Source organism: Lactuca serriola, chromosome 5, assembly GCF_051521515.1.
Source record: "Lactuca serriola cultivar US96UC23 chromosome 5, Lser_US96UC23_V15, whole genome shotgun sequence".
In the NCBI taxonomy this organism is placed as follows: domain Eukaryota; kingdom Viridiplantae; phylum Streptophyta; class Magnoliopsida; order Asterales; family Asteraceae; genus Lactuca; species Lactuca serriola.
Window position 1 is genome coordinate 251,455,706 of NC_136412.1, and position 16,096 is coordinate 251,471,801.

At 34.6% G+C, this 16,096-nt stretch overlaps 1 protein-coding gene across 1 annotated transcript; it reads right to left on the reverse strand.

The window, feature by feature from the left end:
• Nucleotides 1-10,259: 10,259 nt before the first annotated feature.
• On the reverse strand, nucleotides 10,260-15,817 carry LOC145053996 (nucleobase-ascorbate transporter 4-like). Its single transcript, XM_079002130.1, has 14 exons — nucleotides 15,641-15,817; nucleotides 15,459-15,556; nucleotides 15,181-15,357; nucleotides 14,887-14,987; nucleotides 12,872-12,947; nucleotides 12,544-12,603; nucleotides 12,275-12,453; nucleotides 11,976-12,072; nucleotides 11,786-11,872; nucleotides 11,445-11,503; nucleotides 11,255-11,346; nucleotides 11,088-11,165; nucleotides 10,754-10,914; nucleotides 10,260-10,672 (listed from the first exon to the last, which is right to left on the reverse strand). Exons 1-14 carry the CDS (start codon nucleotides 15,732-15,734, stop codon nucleotides 10,454-10,456), a joined length of 1,578 nt encoding a protein of 525 aa, XP_078858256.1. The 5' UTR covers nucleotides 15,735-15,817; the 3' UTR covers nucleotides 10,260-10,453.
• Between the last annotated feature and the right edge of the window lie 279 nt (nucleotides 15,818-16,096).

Here is a 16,096-nt window from a genome sequence, read left to right on the forward strand (position 1 = left end):
TAGATTGTAACTTGAGTGACATGTCTTAAAGAAGGTTTAAAACACTTGTCAAATGTAAGAGTAAAAGTTTTCTACTCTTGTACATTTGAAATTGGTAAGTTGTGATGTTTTGGACAAAACAAAGACCAACTTAGGCCAATTGTGTGAAGTGTTTGTCTTGATTAGAATCCACACTATCTCTTGGATATTTGACAAGGAAGTCTTATAGGTCAAGAGGACAGTGGGAGTCTTAAAGGTCTTGAAAGTCTGAAGAACTAATCAAGAATAAAACCTGAAGTTCTTCACTAGCACACGACTTGAGGTTTATAACCTATCGTGTTGACATATTCTGTGCCCATTCCAGGTAAAGTTGGCTTTGCATATGAGTTCTTAGAGTTCTCAATTTGTTGCACAACAACTTGGAAGCAATGGCAGGCCCTTGAACTGCCAGGTGGCAAGAAATTAAGATTGAGTTCAATCCATATGAGTTTGGATTTGTCATTATCCTTGTCTGGTGACTATGGTTTTGACAATTCACATGGATAAGAACACATGCACCATTAAATCTAAGTGTCATAAGGTTTCTCTCCGATTTATGAAAATGATGGTGAGGAAACACTTTCACTAAGTAGATTTTAGCCTAGATAGCAATTGTGATATTTGCATTCTCAAAGTCGTTAGTGGAGCGTGTGTGGTTTACCGGCACACTAACCTGGACTTGTGAGAAATGGCAAAGGTCAAAACAATCAAGACTATGATTACGGCATCCCTTTTCATAGTTCTTGAAATTGTTTTGACACACCCATGTGCTATCTAAGGGAAGGTGTATGATTTTGATAAAGTTTGATCAAAACAATCTAGTATCAGAAATCTGAACTTTGGTAAGAAAGTCAATGAAGTATTGATTTCTAGAAGTCCAGCTGATTTCTGAGTACATGTCAAAGCTAGTGGGAGCATAAGTGTTATGCTAATAATCATCATGTTAGTGGGAGCATGATAATTATGATAAGTATTGCAAGTTAGCAATGTTAATTATAGAAAACAAAAGGTTTCAATTGGGAAAAAGTTGTTTTGCTATAATTAAGGGAGAGGAAATTATACTTCATCTCAAATCTATAAGCTTAGATCGTGAGGTTTTAATCATTTAGTCAAGAATATATATATGAATTTCATGTTGGAATGGCTCAACATAAGGAAATTCTGTATATGGGTCCATTATTTGCGTTCTAAAATTCGATTATGATTACGGCATCCCTTTTCATAATTTGAATTATGAGAACTTGGCAAATTGAAATGGAAATGTTATAGCAAAAGACCGGTTTAGTCTTTATGTGAGACATCATGAATCGTGTCCCATATGCTTCGGATATAGGATCGATTACATGTGTTATATTCATCCTTTCTAAAATTTTCCAAATGCTTGGGGCATTAAGAAGGGAAAAGGTTTAGAACTGGATATGACTAAAAGGATTAAACAATTGTCGAGGACAATCTAAGGTTTACCAAAGATTGGTTGCTCAAGGACAGTTGGAAGTATAGTGATAATTCTGGAAGGAACATATTGACATAATCTGGAAGGAGGCAACTCTTGTTCAGAAGTGATAGTCAAAATGGAATCTGGAAATGTTTCAAAGTTAGAAGTTTTCAATCTGTTTAAGATTAAGGAAACTTAATGCAAGAAGGATATTTACAAGGAGTTGATATCCTTTGGAATACTCTGTAATGATTGTTGCCAAGTCTTTGTGAGTTTGTGCATAATCGTTACAAGAGGATCAATTCATATAAGTTTAGAATCTAACAGATTTCAGTAAATGGAATGAAATTGGAATTCTTGCATTTGCAGTAAGGATTTTGGAGTGTGAAAAGAGAATCATTGAAGTTATGTTCAATTGATCTAGTTCACAAAGTAAAGATCATAGACAAACATAGTATGCATACTTGGTGTATGGCATGACTAGTGTTTAAGAAAACATAGTGTACATGCTTGGAGCATGGGACAACTATTGTTTTAAATTCAAGAATAAAGTTGATAGCTGAAACAGTATACAATGAATAATGTGTAATCATATGGTGATAAATAAAAGGTGTTTTATTTATGTTCAAAGTGTTGATACCATATTGGATTCAATTATTATTGTGTTTCATTTTGCATGTTTTGACTTCCCGAATAAACTGGGTTATTCTTCCGGAATGACTAAGTTATTCAAACCATCCACAGTCGGTCATATGTTGGAAGTAGATATGAATTAAGACTGTCATGAGTTGGCTTGTAGAGGTCTAAGGTGTTGGACAAAGGGCTACAACACTCATGAGTGCTCATAAGTTCTGAGTATTGGATTCAACCCGCGCTCATTGGAATCACTTCATGGATTTTATCACGAGTGATCATGAGACGATAATATCTTATATTCTTCAAACCTAGAGATATGAGTTGTTACTATGAGTTGGTTGTACATTGATTGCACGAAAACGCATACGGTAACTCGGTGTTATAAAACGTGTCTTTGTGTATGATTCAACAAGTAGTAGAACAAGCCATATGAGTCGAAGTTTATCCATTCCTTTTACCTTCGGGATAAAAGCGATATCTGTGGGCCCCTCGATGATTTGATGATGACAAATGGAAGTGCTCGGTCGGGCCAGGACTGATTTGATTTGTTCAATTAGTCAGTCGTCATAAATCGAAAATCGGGAAACAACAAATGGACAGAGAGAATGATTATAATCCATGTCTCAGTCCATATGATATCTAGAATGGAGGAATATATGATCCCTTATCTAATGGACAAGTCACTGACAAAGGTCAGAGTTCATCTACAAGGTCAGAGTTCGACAGAAGCTTTTGAGAGCTACGATTGCCAGTTGGTTCCTGAAGTCATACGCAATAATAGTTTTAGACTTATCCAAGTGGGAGACTGTTGGATTAATGTCTAAGTCCATAACTATAATTGGTAAGACTTGACCCGACCCGGCATGGTCCATTTGGGTTGCATACCATCATGCACTTGGATAGACTATAATGAGAGAAATAAGACACTTATGGTTATTAATATATTATAAGTTCTAGTATATTAATAATAAGAATAATAAGATTATTTAATTAGTATTGATCAAGAATTAATCTAGGATTAATTAAGTGATCAAAAGAAGACTAATTAAATATATGGGTTGATTGTGTAAATCATCCATACTTGTATAGTGGGCTAAGGCTCCATGGATAATCAAGTTGGGCTAAAACCCATAGGATGGTCCATGGATGCTCCATGGTGTATTTGTACCCATGGATCATGGAAATGAAAGGCCATGTCAATTAGGGTTTACATGGTGTAACCCTAACTATATAAGCATCTTATTCTTGACCAAATCGGCCACTAGTGTGTGAAGTGAAAGGGCTAGCCGATTTCATGAGTTGTAGAATTCTCTCAAGCTATTCTAAGTGTTTTGGTGATTGTGATTCCATTTGAGGCTTCCACACTATTGGGGCTAGGCACTCAAGCTTCATGAAGACTTTCTACATCAAAGAGGTATGTATTCTATCTTGTTACACTCATTGTTTTTGTATGCTAGATTAGGATAATACCTTGGATGTTCTTATTTGCATGTATAATAGAGAAAACATAGATCCAAGGTATTTAGGGTTGCATGTACACTTAGGAGTGTTAGAATGCTCAAAACCCAACAACTCTAACCATCATATTCCAATCAAATCATTCTATCCTCTAATCAGGAATATGTACATGCAATTCAAAGTCTCATACAATCAGGCATAACCTAAACAGGCTACCCTATCACCGACCGATCTGTACTAGCATGCAAGTCTACAAGCACGTACAATAGGCATATAAGGCATCCTCCTAGATCCTTAGCCCTAATCTAGCATGCAGTTCTCATAATCATATCATATCATATCATAACATGTATGGGTATCTTGGGGAAAACTTACTTGAGCTCGGCTGATTTGCACGCATCATACACTTTGTTCTTCTCAAAGTTCTTTTCTCTTTTCAGATTCTTTTCAAACTCCTTTTATAAAATGGTTTTACTTTTGAAAACTTTCATACCAAGCCCTTAGTTTGAGTTCAGACACACCCGAGAGTATGTCTGAATCCCTCAAACCAAGGCTCTGATACCAACTTGTAACAGCCCAAAAATACAGGCCAAAAATTTCATTTTTAATTACGTCATTTTAAAACCAACAGTGTAATAAAACATCTGTAATATTATGTCATGTCAAAACCAAAGTAGAAATAATCAAACATGTTATCATAAAACAATATCAGAGTGTAATCCCAAAGATCTCATGAGCGGAAAACCATAGTGTGATGCGCTGCGATTAAGCCGGCTCCTTTCCTTTAAACACGAAGTACCTGAAACCAAAAATGAAAACCGTAAGCACGAAGCATAGTGAGTTCCCCCATCATACCACATACCACACAATCACATAACATACATACTGCCAGGCATTTCTGGGGTGCCCGACCTACCCGGTACGGCCTTTCTGGGGTGCCGACCTACCCATACGACCATTCTGGGGTGCCGTCCTACCCATGTCAAGCCATTATGGGGTGCTGACTACCCTTCGGTCCTAACGACCGAACCTCGAGGACTATTTCACCCCTACTACTACTACTATCACATATCATAACATAACATATTATCATACATATCTGGGGTGTCTGAACTACCCTTCGGTCCTAACAACCGAAATCGGGGACTGCTCCCCTCCTACTACCTCAAACTCATATAACAGGTCATGCTAGCATATAAACATAACATCACATACTGCCAGACGTATCTGGGGTGTCTAACTACCCTCCGGTCCTAACAACCGAACTCTACTACTATCACATATAACATATCATGCTAGCATATAACATATCAGGTAGTAGCAAACCTAGATGATATCACAGAGACAATCATCTATCATACGTCTCCTACTGGTGGGTCGGCATTATGGCCTTAGACCCACCGCTACTGGAAGGTAACTCACCTCACACTGCTGAAGTCCCGAAGACACAATCCCACACTGCTGAAGTCCCGTAGACTCAACCCCGGCTACTGGCTGACAGATTCCCGATCTGTCAATATCAAAACATCACCCAATTAATAATTGGGTCCCACTACATAACCATAAACACTTACTTTGGATAATTACATTACCCCAAGCTAGGCTTATTCAAGCCCAAGGCCCAACCCGTAAGCCCAAAGTCAACTAGGAAATCAAAGCCCAACACATGGCCCAATTTTCCAAATTAGGCCTAGGCCTATACATGGTCTCATTCTAAGGCCCAACACATATAATCATTAAGGCCCAACTATATCCCATCTATGGCCCAATTTTCCAAATTAGGCCCAAGCCCCTTACATGGGCCTTACCGTAGGCCCATTAAATTACTCTAGACCATTTGCTTGATCTTGGATAGTCCATTTAATAACCCAATCATCAAAGCCCAATAGAAAGGCCCAACAATAAACCCAAGAAAAATTAGGGTTTCAAATAAAATGATGATTAGGGTTAAGTTTCCTACTTAACCCATTAAGGACTTAACCCATTAAGTCCAATATTGCTTAGATTAATCTTTGCCAATGATTGTTATTTAATATCTCAAGTTATTAAATAATTCTCGTGTGTGTGACACGATTAATTCTTAAAGTTAGGTTTTCATTGGCATTAGGGTGTTCAAATCCAAATATTAGCCCATTTATCAATTAGTTGGCCTTTTATGACAATTAGGGCTTTATTGGGCCTAATAAGCCCACTAGAATCTTATTAAGCCCATATGGGTTTTATTGGGTCCATTAGAGTCCATTAAGCTTCATTGGGCACATTAGAGCTCCTTTGAGCCCATTAGGGTTTCTAGCACCCCAAACGAATCTATCACAAGAGGCAAAGCACACCGCCACCCGACACGGCGGTCGGTGGCGGCAGGAGGCAGCAGCCACCACCTAACGGTGGTGGTTTGATTTTTCCGTTCATTATTCCAGTTTTTTTTTACAATTACAATGAACTCACGAAATAGCACACACACACACACCGGCGGTACATGGCGGCAGCCACCACCTCACGGTGGTGGCTGTGGTGGCTTTTCTCATAAACTCCGGCCAAATAATGAGCAAACGACTTCAGAAACACCCTCATCTACGGATCTAGTCCCACATCCACCACCTCACGATGACTTATGGTGACAAAACACGGTTTCAGGGCTACAACCACCATGGTCAGCCGCCATGGTGGGTTTTTCTCTCGATCTCCGGCTAGGCTAACACGCACACACAAAACATGAACAGCAACAACATCGCACGATACATGGAACGAACGCACCCCCCATATGCCGGCGAGCGACGTTCAGAGGTCGGCAACAGAAAAGAATAGTTGCTGGGGCGGCGGAGGCGCGATATAGTGGGCAACGGTGGAAGTTTGCGATGGCAGCGGCGGCTCGATGGTGTTGCTATGATGGCGAAATATCGGTGACAGATGCAGTTTCCATGGTGGCGACGACCGGATGCGATGTGAGGCATAAGGGGAGTGCGGCGCCGGAGAGGGAAGGGTGGAGATGGCGGCTGATGTTCTACTCTAGGGTTAGGGTTCGCATGGAGGAATAAGGTGACGGGTTTAATACCCGTATCCCATCAAACCTTGCATCCAAATAACACCTTTGGTCCTTCCTTCCCGTTTTCTTTTCAAGATTAGGCTACAATTTACCATTTAAACCCTGCCCCTTGAAATACTTTGCAAAATAACTCCGGGTTTTACTAAACAGCCCCCAACTTCTAAAATCTTTATATATTTAGCCTTTCTATCGCATTTCCTTTTAAATTAAATCCAAATAATTACCACGGAGCCCCTGTCTTCATGAATATTTATAAAATGAGTCCCGAACTCACACTTTTAACCCCAGACTTCTAAAATTATGATAATTAGCCCTTCGAGACCATCCTTTGATATATAATTATTTATTTTAGGGCTACTAATCGTTCATTAATTAATTTATTTAACTCAATAAAGAAACGGGTGCTACAAAATCAGTCATACATTCATACAATAATTAAAATTCATACATGAATCTAACTCTCACTCTCTCTCTCTCTCTCTCCCTCTCTCTCTCTCTCTATATATATATATATATATATATATATATATATATATATATATATATATATATATATTGTTCCGTTCAGTTCAGTCTCGTTCAATCCAGTTCCGTATGACCAACACTACCTTATTGACTTTATTGGGAAAATAAATAACAATTAAATACTGGTAGTTGAACAAACTTGCTTTATTATTTACCTACCCGATTTATTCGTATCATAATTATAGAAAATACACTGAGAAATGCAATAAGAACACCTTGTCAGTAAATATATAAAGATTCTCCAAGTCGTCGTTGTTTCTGTTCCAGTTTTATCTCATTTACTTCATTTTATACTTTCATATTGTCAATACCTCAAAAATATCAGACAATAGTGTTAAATGTGACTTGGGTATTTAGGGCATTCTAATGTCACACTTAGATATGGTGGCACACTTGGATACGATGGCACATTTGGATGTGATGTCATGCTTGGATCTCATGCCATGCTTGGATTCAATGGCATGCTTGGATGTGATGGCATGCTTGGATGTGATGGCACACTTGGATGTGATGACTCACTTGGATACGATGACACTCTTTATATATGATGACACTCTTTGGGATTAGACATATTTATTCGTACCTAGTCCGAGAGTATGGATTGGACTTAGTCAATTGTCATTAACCCGAAAGTATGGATTAAGACATAGTCAATTGTCATTATTCCGGGAGTATGGACAGGACATAATTGTTCGTCATTAATCCGGGAGTATGGATTTAGACATAGACATTTGTCCCTAATGTGAGAGTATGGAATGGGCACAAATATTGATCCGAGAGTAAGGATTAGATCTGGGAGTAAGAGGTAAAATTTAAGGTCCGAGAGTATGGATAGTCTCATTGTGTGGATTGACAGGGTGGGGTAAGAGTCGATTATATATATGGGGAAAATTGTATATTTTGTGAGATCTAAATTATATATATGATATAACATTGTGGGATTGAAATCCTTATGTACTCACCAGGTTTCCCAACCTGACCCGCTCAAGTTTATTTGTATCAAGAGTGTCGATATGAAGTTACATTACACTGAGAGATTAAGGAGATGCAAATCACTAATGATAATGAATGTAAGTTCTGTTTATGCTTATATTTCTGTAGTGACAATGTCATCCCAAATGTTTTAAAATGAAATAAAATACATTTCTTCGGAAATGTTTTGATAACGTATTTATCATCTTTTTTTGAGAACAAATTCCGCAACATTTTTATTAAAAGAGGTACTCTGATTTTTATAAAGCATAAACAAAACTAGTCTTTTATAGCCGTAAAAATGAGGATGTCACACCCAAGTGCTTCATTGAGTTTCAAGTGCTCCAAATTCTCCATGTAAATACTCGAGCCACATTTAACATATGGGTTCAAGGATTATTCTATTATTGAAAATGGGTTTATGTAATCGGTTTTCAGGGTCCATATTGTAGTGGATGACAGGAGGAGCAGATCAATAATATTATATTATATATTGAATGTGTACAAAGATTCACCGGTTCTTGAGCAGCATAAGGCATGTATGGAACTTTCAGCTCAGGAGATTCCTACCTAGCAGGCCATAAACCCATTTATTGGGACTAAAAGTCACACACCTCTATATTGAGCTGATAATAAAGTCTACTACTCAACTGAAGGAAAAAATGCATGGTCCTTAAGAAAAAAATTATCTCAAGACGAGGGTGAAAAGAAAACCCTCTTAGCCACATATGCATAAATATGGCCATAAAAATCTCATACACATCTTACATGAATTACCAATGTCTCAGATTTGAAATTTAAATTTTGACCCCAAAAAAGGATAGTAAAAGAAATCATTGTTGCTCGAATTTTCATTGGAAAAAGTTTTTGCAGGTTCCATCAATCCACGCTATGTCGAATGTCGTTATTGCTAAATAGGCTTCACCCTGGTCTGAGTGGATTGCTTTATTACATGGATTAATTAAAAAGAAATGATGAATAAGTTTATACTTTAAATAATAAAGCAATATTGTTCAAAATAACTCAAATAACTAAAAGATAATCATAAATCATCAAGTACCAAATATTTCTTAATTATTAGGTGTTCATTTGTAAAATTAAAATTTTAATAATTTTTAATAACACAACATACATAAAAAACACCAAGACAAAAATAATAATAATAATAATAATAATAATAATAATAATAATAATAAACTAGATTTGAATAGAAAATGAAAAAAAAAATGTGTTTTGTTTTGTGGCCACTAAGTTAATCATTTTTATAGAATAACCAACTTTTATAATTAAAAAAATCATACATAAAAAACAATATTTAAAGATTATAATGATTTATAATTTATTTTTAACAATTTATAGCACAAACATGTAATAATTAAAAATTGAAAAAAGAAGAAGATTATTTTGTCATTTAACATAGATATAATTCAAATTCTGTACAAATCAAACAAAAATTTAAATAGAAATGATTTCAGTTTTATATACATGTTAAAAACCAACGGGCCACCTAAAAACATTCATAAGTAAAAAGTTGAATTTATATGCTTAATATAATGAAGGAGACAACCTTATATACATGTTTAAAACAATGCACCACCTAAAACTATTCAATTTGAAATTGAACATATTTTATACCATTTTGAAAAGAATGAAAATATAATGGCTAAAAATGTATTGAGAAAATAAAAATCGTGTTGCCCACAATCGTTTAACATATTCAATATCATTTTAAGGAGAATTTCTCCCTTAAACAAAATTCAGTCAAGAACCAAAATACAAAAGGATGAGTCGAACATAGTAGCAGTAACTGTATAAAGATCAATCATTTTGGATATAAAAAGGACTGGGCCCCACCGGTTTAGAGAGGCACTAAGTAAATCGGTTTTTTAACTCGCCCCACAAAACCGAAACCGAGTTTTTTACTAGTTTTTAAACCGTAACCAAACCGATTTTTTAAGGCAATTTCACTTCCCTAAAAAACCAAACCCATTATAACCGACACCTGTCTAGAGAAAACCAGTTCAAAGTCTGTATATGTTATGTGCACCTCTACAATGGTTATACAATTTTTGGAGCAGGCCCAAAACCTATCATTATAGGCCCAGTTAAGACATTTCAGTTGGGCTCAGGACCCTTTTGTGCACCTCTACGATTAAGAGGAGTAGAGAACCATTTTAGAAAAATAAGCCATGTCATGATATTGATACATTGGAATATTAAATTATTAATAGATACATTCTTTCATTACAAACAGTCATATTCACAAGACTACAAAAGCCTACAAATAAGCTAAATGCTTTTCTTTTCTATAGGCTGGAATGAATGTATCTCAAAATATTAATAAACACAAAATCAAGATTCAAGAATCAAACAGAAGGAAAGTACTTAGAAAGTCCATAAGGAAGGGAATAGAATTCAGCACTCCTCACATCTCTTTCAAAGTACTTAAATTTTCCCCACCAATGTCTTCCTCCATCTGTTCTTACATCTTTGTGATTATACCCCAGAGTCCTGTCAAGAAACATACCCACAATAGCCGCTACTGTTGCTGGAGACGTGAATATCACCAACATCGCTTCATTGAACTGTAAATAAGAAAAAAAAATCATATTTTAATTTTTTTTTATAGAAAAAAAAATTAAAAGTGAACTTTTTTTGTTATATACCCAAGTGGATCTACTGCGAACAGGGCCTGCTCCAGTTGTTATCACGTAATCATTGAAATATTGTGGGACGGAAAGACCCATGAAGAGTGAGAAACCCAGGATAAACTTTGTTCGATAACTGTTAAGGTTGCAGTACTGTAGTAACCCTAGACCAGCAGAAGCTGCAATTTTTGTCTTACTGACATCAGTCTCTCAGTACAGTAAGTAGTACAAGCAGTACAAAAAGAAGAAAGTACAATCTGTTATGTCATGTCACAATACATATATTAAAAAATCTATGTATTGTGGTTTTTGTTGGATGAAAGAAGTGTTGAAGATCAAGAATTATGCTTACACATGTAGGCAAACAAGACACAATAGAGAGCTCCAATGATTGGTAAAGGTATGGAAGCTACAATGGCGCCGAATTTTCCTGGTTAAAATCAAGAGAAAATTATATTAAAATTGTTAAAAGTAATGGAGATATTGGAGCATGATGAAGATGGAGACAGAGGAACAAACCTAAAATGGAAAAGAAGAACATGAAACCTGCAGACATTTGTACCACTCTTCTGCTTCCCACTTTAGTTACAGCTAGAAGACCTACGTTTTCACTATGAAAAAACACCAAAAAAAAATACATCATTCATGGATGAAAAGGAAAGTGAAAAATGTTATTAAAAAGATAAAGTCATTTAAGTTGATTTTATACACTGATGCAGTTGAGCCAGTTCCTGTGCCCCATAACCCATCCATCAATATACCAATTCCCTGTAAGATTTTATAGAAAAAGATTAATATGTGTTTAGAAACTAACATCATCATCCAGGTTGTACTGTGTTTGACATGACAGAACAAAACAAGTTGTACTGCGTCTGACATGCATTGGACTGAGCCTGTCAATGAGACAAGAAATGCCATTCTTTGTCCTACCCAAAAAAGTTGAGCAAGGTGAGATAGGGACTCTCTTTCGATATCTCATATGTGCAAAAGACGTTAATACCCTTTTCATAAAAGTCTAAAAAACTAGTATAACACACAATCACTTCTCACCAGCCAAGCAGCTCCACGGCTTAATACAGAAGATGGAACATGTGTAGCACTCCCATATCTTGCTGCAGCAATAAATGTGCCTGTTGACTGCAACCCGAATTTTAAATTTAAATTTACAAAATGGGATTTTAATGAAAAGCAATAACCAATAGGTAGGTCGAATCAACTTTTTGCATATATATATACAGACCTCGATTAGAGACACAAAAGCAGCTGCTAACATTACAAAAACATCTCCAGCATGAATAGTGGGTCGACCCCATTGGAGTGGATATGGGAACTTTATCCTGCAACAAGAAAATTCATAAAACAAATGAACATGATGAATATAAGCCATGAAGGACTATCTTAGGTTGTGTTTGGTGTGCTAGCTGAAAAGCTAGCTTATAAGCTATGGTAAGTTTCTTTTGTGATTTTACCAAACACTAAACTGCAATAAGCTCAAAAAGTAAGTCAGCTTATACAGGGCCTTAATCCTATGTGGCTCACCATGAAGCAGCGCTTACAAGACCAGAGCGATCCACACGACAACTGAACTGAGTGTTGGGGGGTCTAGTTTTATAAGCACCGGCTGCTGTAAGAAGAGATGCGTATGCCCATACAATTGCTACAGAGATAAGGACAGCAAATCGATCAAGCCACTTTGATTTGTACCAGTAAGGGACATACTGTGAATAATAAATCGTCACAAATCAATTACATAACTGAAGATGAGAAGTTGGGGAAAGAATTGATATTAATCAAGAAATTAAACTCACTTGAGAGAAGAGAACTAGTAGAATTAACTGGGGAAGCCCAATCTCAACGCATTCTGCCAACTACAAGAGCATCAAGAGAGTAATCAGTTAGAAAGGGGTCATATGCTCCCATCCGTCCCACAAATAGATACAAGCAATGGAACTGAGGGTCCAAAAATCAGTTAATAAGAGCTGATGTTTTAAAGAGTTTCGTAGGGTATTGGATCATGGAGCTTCTGGTTTCGAACGAATTGGGCAACAACAAAAGTGGCTCCAATTTCGAATCCAAATACAGGAATTAGAATTACAGAACAAAACCTAAACGAAGTAAATAAAGTATTTTACTTACTAGAGGAAACCCTTGTGCATAGAGACCAAGTCCGACGAGGGTTACCAGAGGAACCGCAGATAGCGGACTTAAGAACCTACAATCATCGAAATAATCCCAAATTTAGAGGGTGTTTGGATAAATGCATTTTTAGCTTAATTAGCTTATTGCTTATTGTGGTGGGAATAAATATTTTTTTAAAATGTGTTTGGATTAGTTTATTGCGGTGGGAATAAACAGTAAACAATAAGCATTTGAAGTGTTTGGCAAACAAAACAGCTTATATGAGTAAAATGACTAATAAGCAATAAGCAATAAGCAATAAGCATTACCCCCCTTGCTTATTAAAATCAGCTTATTTAGCTTATTTCCACCGCAATAAGCTAATTTTTTAAGCATCCTATCCAAACACTTAAATTAGCTTATTGTGGTGAAAATAAGCAATAAGCAATAAGCTGTGATTTTTTTCCCTATCCAAACACCCTCTTAGTCAATTCACTGATTTAGCTCCTAGCAGATAAAGCCATGAGTTTGAATTCAGTTGATGCGCTCAGGTAATCCGCAGACCACAAAACCATAAAATATGAACAATCGGTTTATTAATCACATGGATTTTGTATTTTTTTTTCGAGTTTAAAAACTATTAGTTGTATTAATAAAAAATAATAAAATATAAGAAAAATTAAAACACTAACAAACTAATAAATTATAAAAGTTCAAAGACTATTAGTTGTGATTTTTATGAGATAGTTAGTTATTGTATATTGATGTGGTGTTATTAGTTGTGATTTTTATGAGATAGTGAGTTATTGTATATTGATGTGGTGTTTGCCATATGTCGAAGACAAAAGAGTGAGGGGCTTATCTAGACAAGAATGGAATTGTAGAAAGCTATTGCAAGTTAGAATTTTGATAAATTATCTAGTTTAAAGGCTTAACCATATTGATTCAACCCTTTATTTTTAATTACTATTAATAACTATTATATATATATATATATATATATATATATATATATATATATATATATATATATATATATATCTGATTCAACCCTTTATTTTTAATTACTATTAATAACTATTATATATATATATATATATATATATATATATATATATATATATATATATATATATATATACACTTGTTTAAATTATTTAAAGCTGTGGTTCGGTTATTATTTGTAGTTCGGTTAACCGTTAATCTATTCGGTGTAGTTCGTTATTTGTAGTTCGGTCCACCGCGAAATTTTTTTTTTTTTGAAAAATTGAAAATCATACCGTCAGTTTTCGTTTTGATTTAAGTTTATGCAGTTATTTCAATTTTTTTATTTGTGGTTCCGTTTTTGTCCACTTCTAGTTCCTAACTATGTTCCTATTCATTAGATCGAGACAACTATCAAAATTTAAAAAAAAAAAATTAAAAGAGATAATCAGTATATTTTATTTAACATTTTATTATTTTATATGAATAAGAAAAAATATAAAATAATATTTAATTTTTTATTTATTATAATTAAATCGACTGTTTGATTTTAGTTATTTGCTATGAATACTTTTGAAATAAATATTTTCAACACTCAAATAAAAGGTTGGTTACCTTTTATTCACTTAACTCTAGTTATTTACTTATTTATTTATGAAATTAAGGTTTATGTTTTTTTAGAACGACACGTCACGGGTGAGATGAATAAAATGGCTAATGGTATGTGAAACTAACGAGATGTTGTTTTTTATTCAAATTTACAAAATAATTTTTTTTTTGGGTGTGTAAATGATTTTTGAAGATTTCTAACATAATAAACCAAAACAAAACGTTTTTCAACAAAAAAAAAAAAAAAAAAAAAAACCCTATAATTATAACATTTTATAATGTTTATTATGTGATAATCCATTAAATTTATAAAATTTAAAATATTAACTTTTAAGAAATCGTTGGATAAAGTATTTGGATGCTTATTTGGTTCATATAAAAAACGACTTTTGCACGAACTAGTCAAATATATAATCAAAATAAATAGAAAAGTAACAAACCTGACAACGATTCTCCAAATACCAAGGAATCCAAGTATAATAGGAAGAAGTGAAGAGATCATAAGTGCTCCTTGCATTGCCCTCATTGTATGACGAAACCTCTGCAAATCAAAATTAACAAGTAATTATATATAATATTAGTCGTTTAACTAATGTTTTAATACGTGCCTCCTACATACATAATAAACCTATGAAAGAATCCTCTAATACATACTGCTTAAATTTAATATACGAAATATCAAAAGAAATTAATATCAAACGTATATAATTAATTAGGAATTGAACGTAACATACAATAGCGGGTTCAAAGTAAAAACTATAACGATGTGATAGAGCAATGTATAGCATAGGAACGACGAATCTGAATGAGCCTCCAATCACCACAGGAAGTCTTGTCCCAAACCATGTCTGTAACAATGTGTTCATTCCGGCAACAAATAACATTGTTTGTATCATATAAGCTTTCTCCACCTAATTATTAAACATGATTAATTAATAAGAGATTAATTATATATTTATATTGAAAGTTTTAATTTCAAACATATATATACTAAGATTTATGAGTTTCTTACAGGACCTCCACCCATTGGAGGAACAATAATGGAAGATATAAGAACAATGGTCCCTAGCATCACCAGATAGTGTTGAAAAGCCAAAACAGCAGCTTCGGCTGCATGCATCAAAAAAATACAAATCACAAACTATACGTATTAGATAACAATTTATGGGTTTTAAATCAGGAAAAAAAACATACCCCAAGGAGGATTACTATTTATACAAAACTCCACTCCGGGAAACTGATCCTTCACTGGATGTGGAACAAACTTATCATCTTTTGCTACTGTCATTTTAAGTCAACGTTGACCTTATTTATGTTTAGAGAAAATAATTTAGAGAGATAGTGGAAGCATAAAATGGAAAATGGTGGTTGATTGTAACAAATATACTTGAAAATCTTATGGTGTTTTTTGCTTTAAAAGCAGTGTAGTTGAAGTTAGGATGGATTTTTGTGTATATAGACAATGACCTAATCTCACCAACAAAACTTGACCCATGGTAAAACATTAGGTTATCAAACGAAGAATTATGTTAACTCTTGGATATCTCGTTAAATAAACATTTAATTAAAAAAACTCATACTAATTATGGAAATTTTGTTGTCTATTGTTATTCTTAATTAGCATTTTACTAGATTGCCAATTTGCCATAT

Bases quoted from the DNA above. Each gene is read 5' to 3' on its own strand.
- LOC145053996 (XM_079002130.1), bottom strand. From the start codon at position 15,734: ATGACAGTAGCAAAAGATGATAAGTTTGTTCCACATCCAGTGAAGGAT. The intron at 11,504-11,785 runs GTGAGAAGTGAT...AAAATCTTACAG, and splicing joins GCCGTGGAGCTGCTTGGCTG to GGAATTGGTATATTGATGGA. The intron at 11,347-11,444 runs GTATAAAATCAA...GTTTTTTCATAG, and splicing joins ACTGGCTCAACTGCATCAGT to TGAAAACGTAGGTCTTCTAG.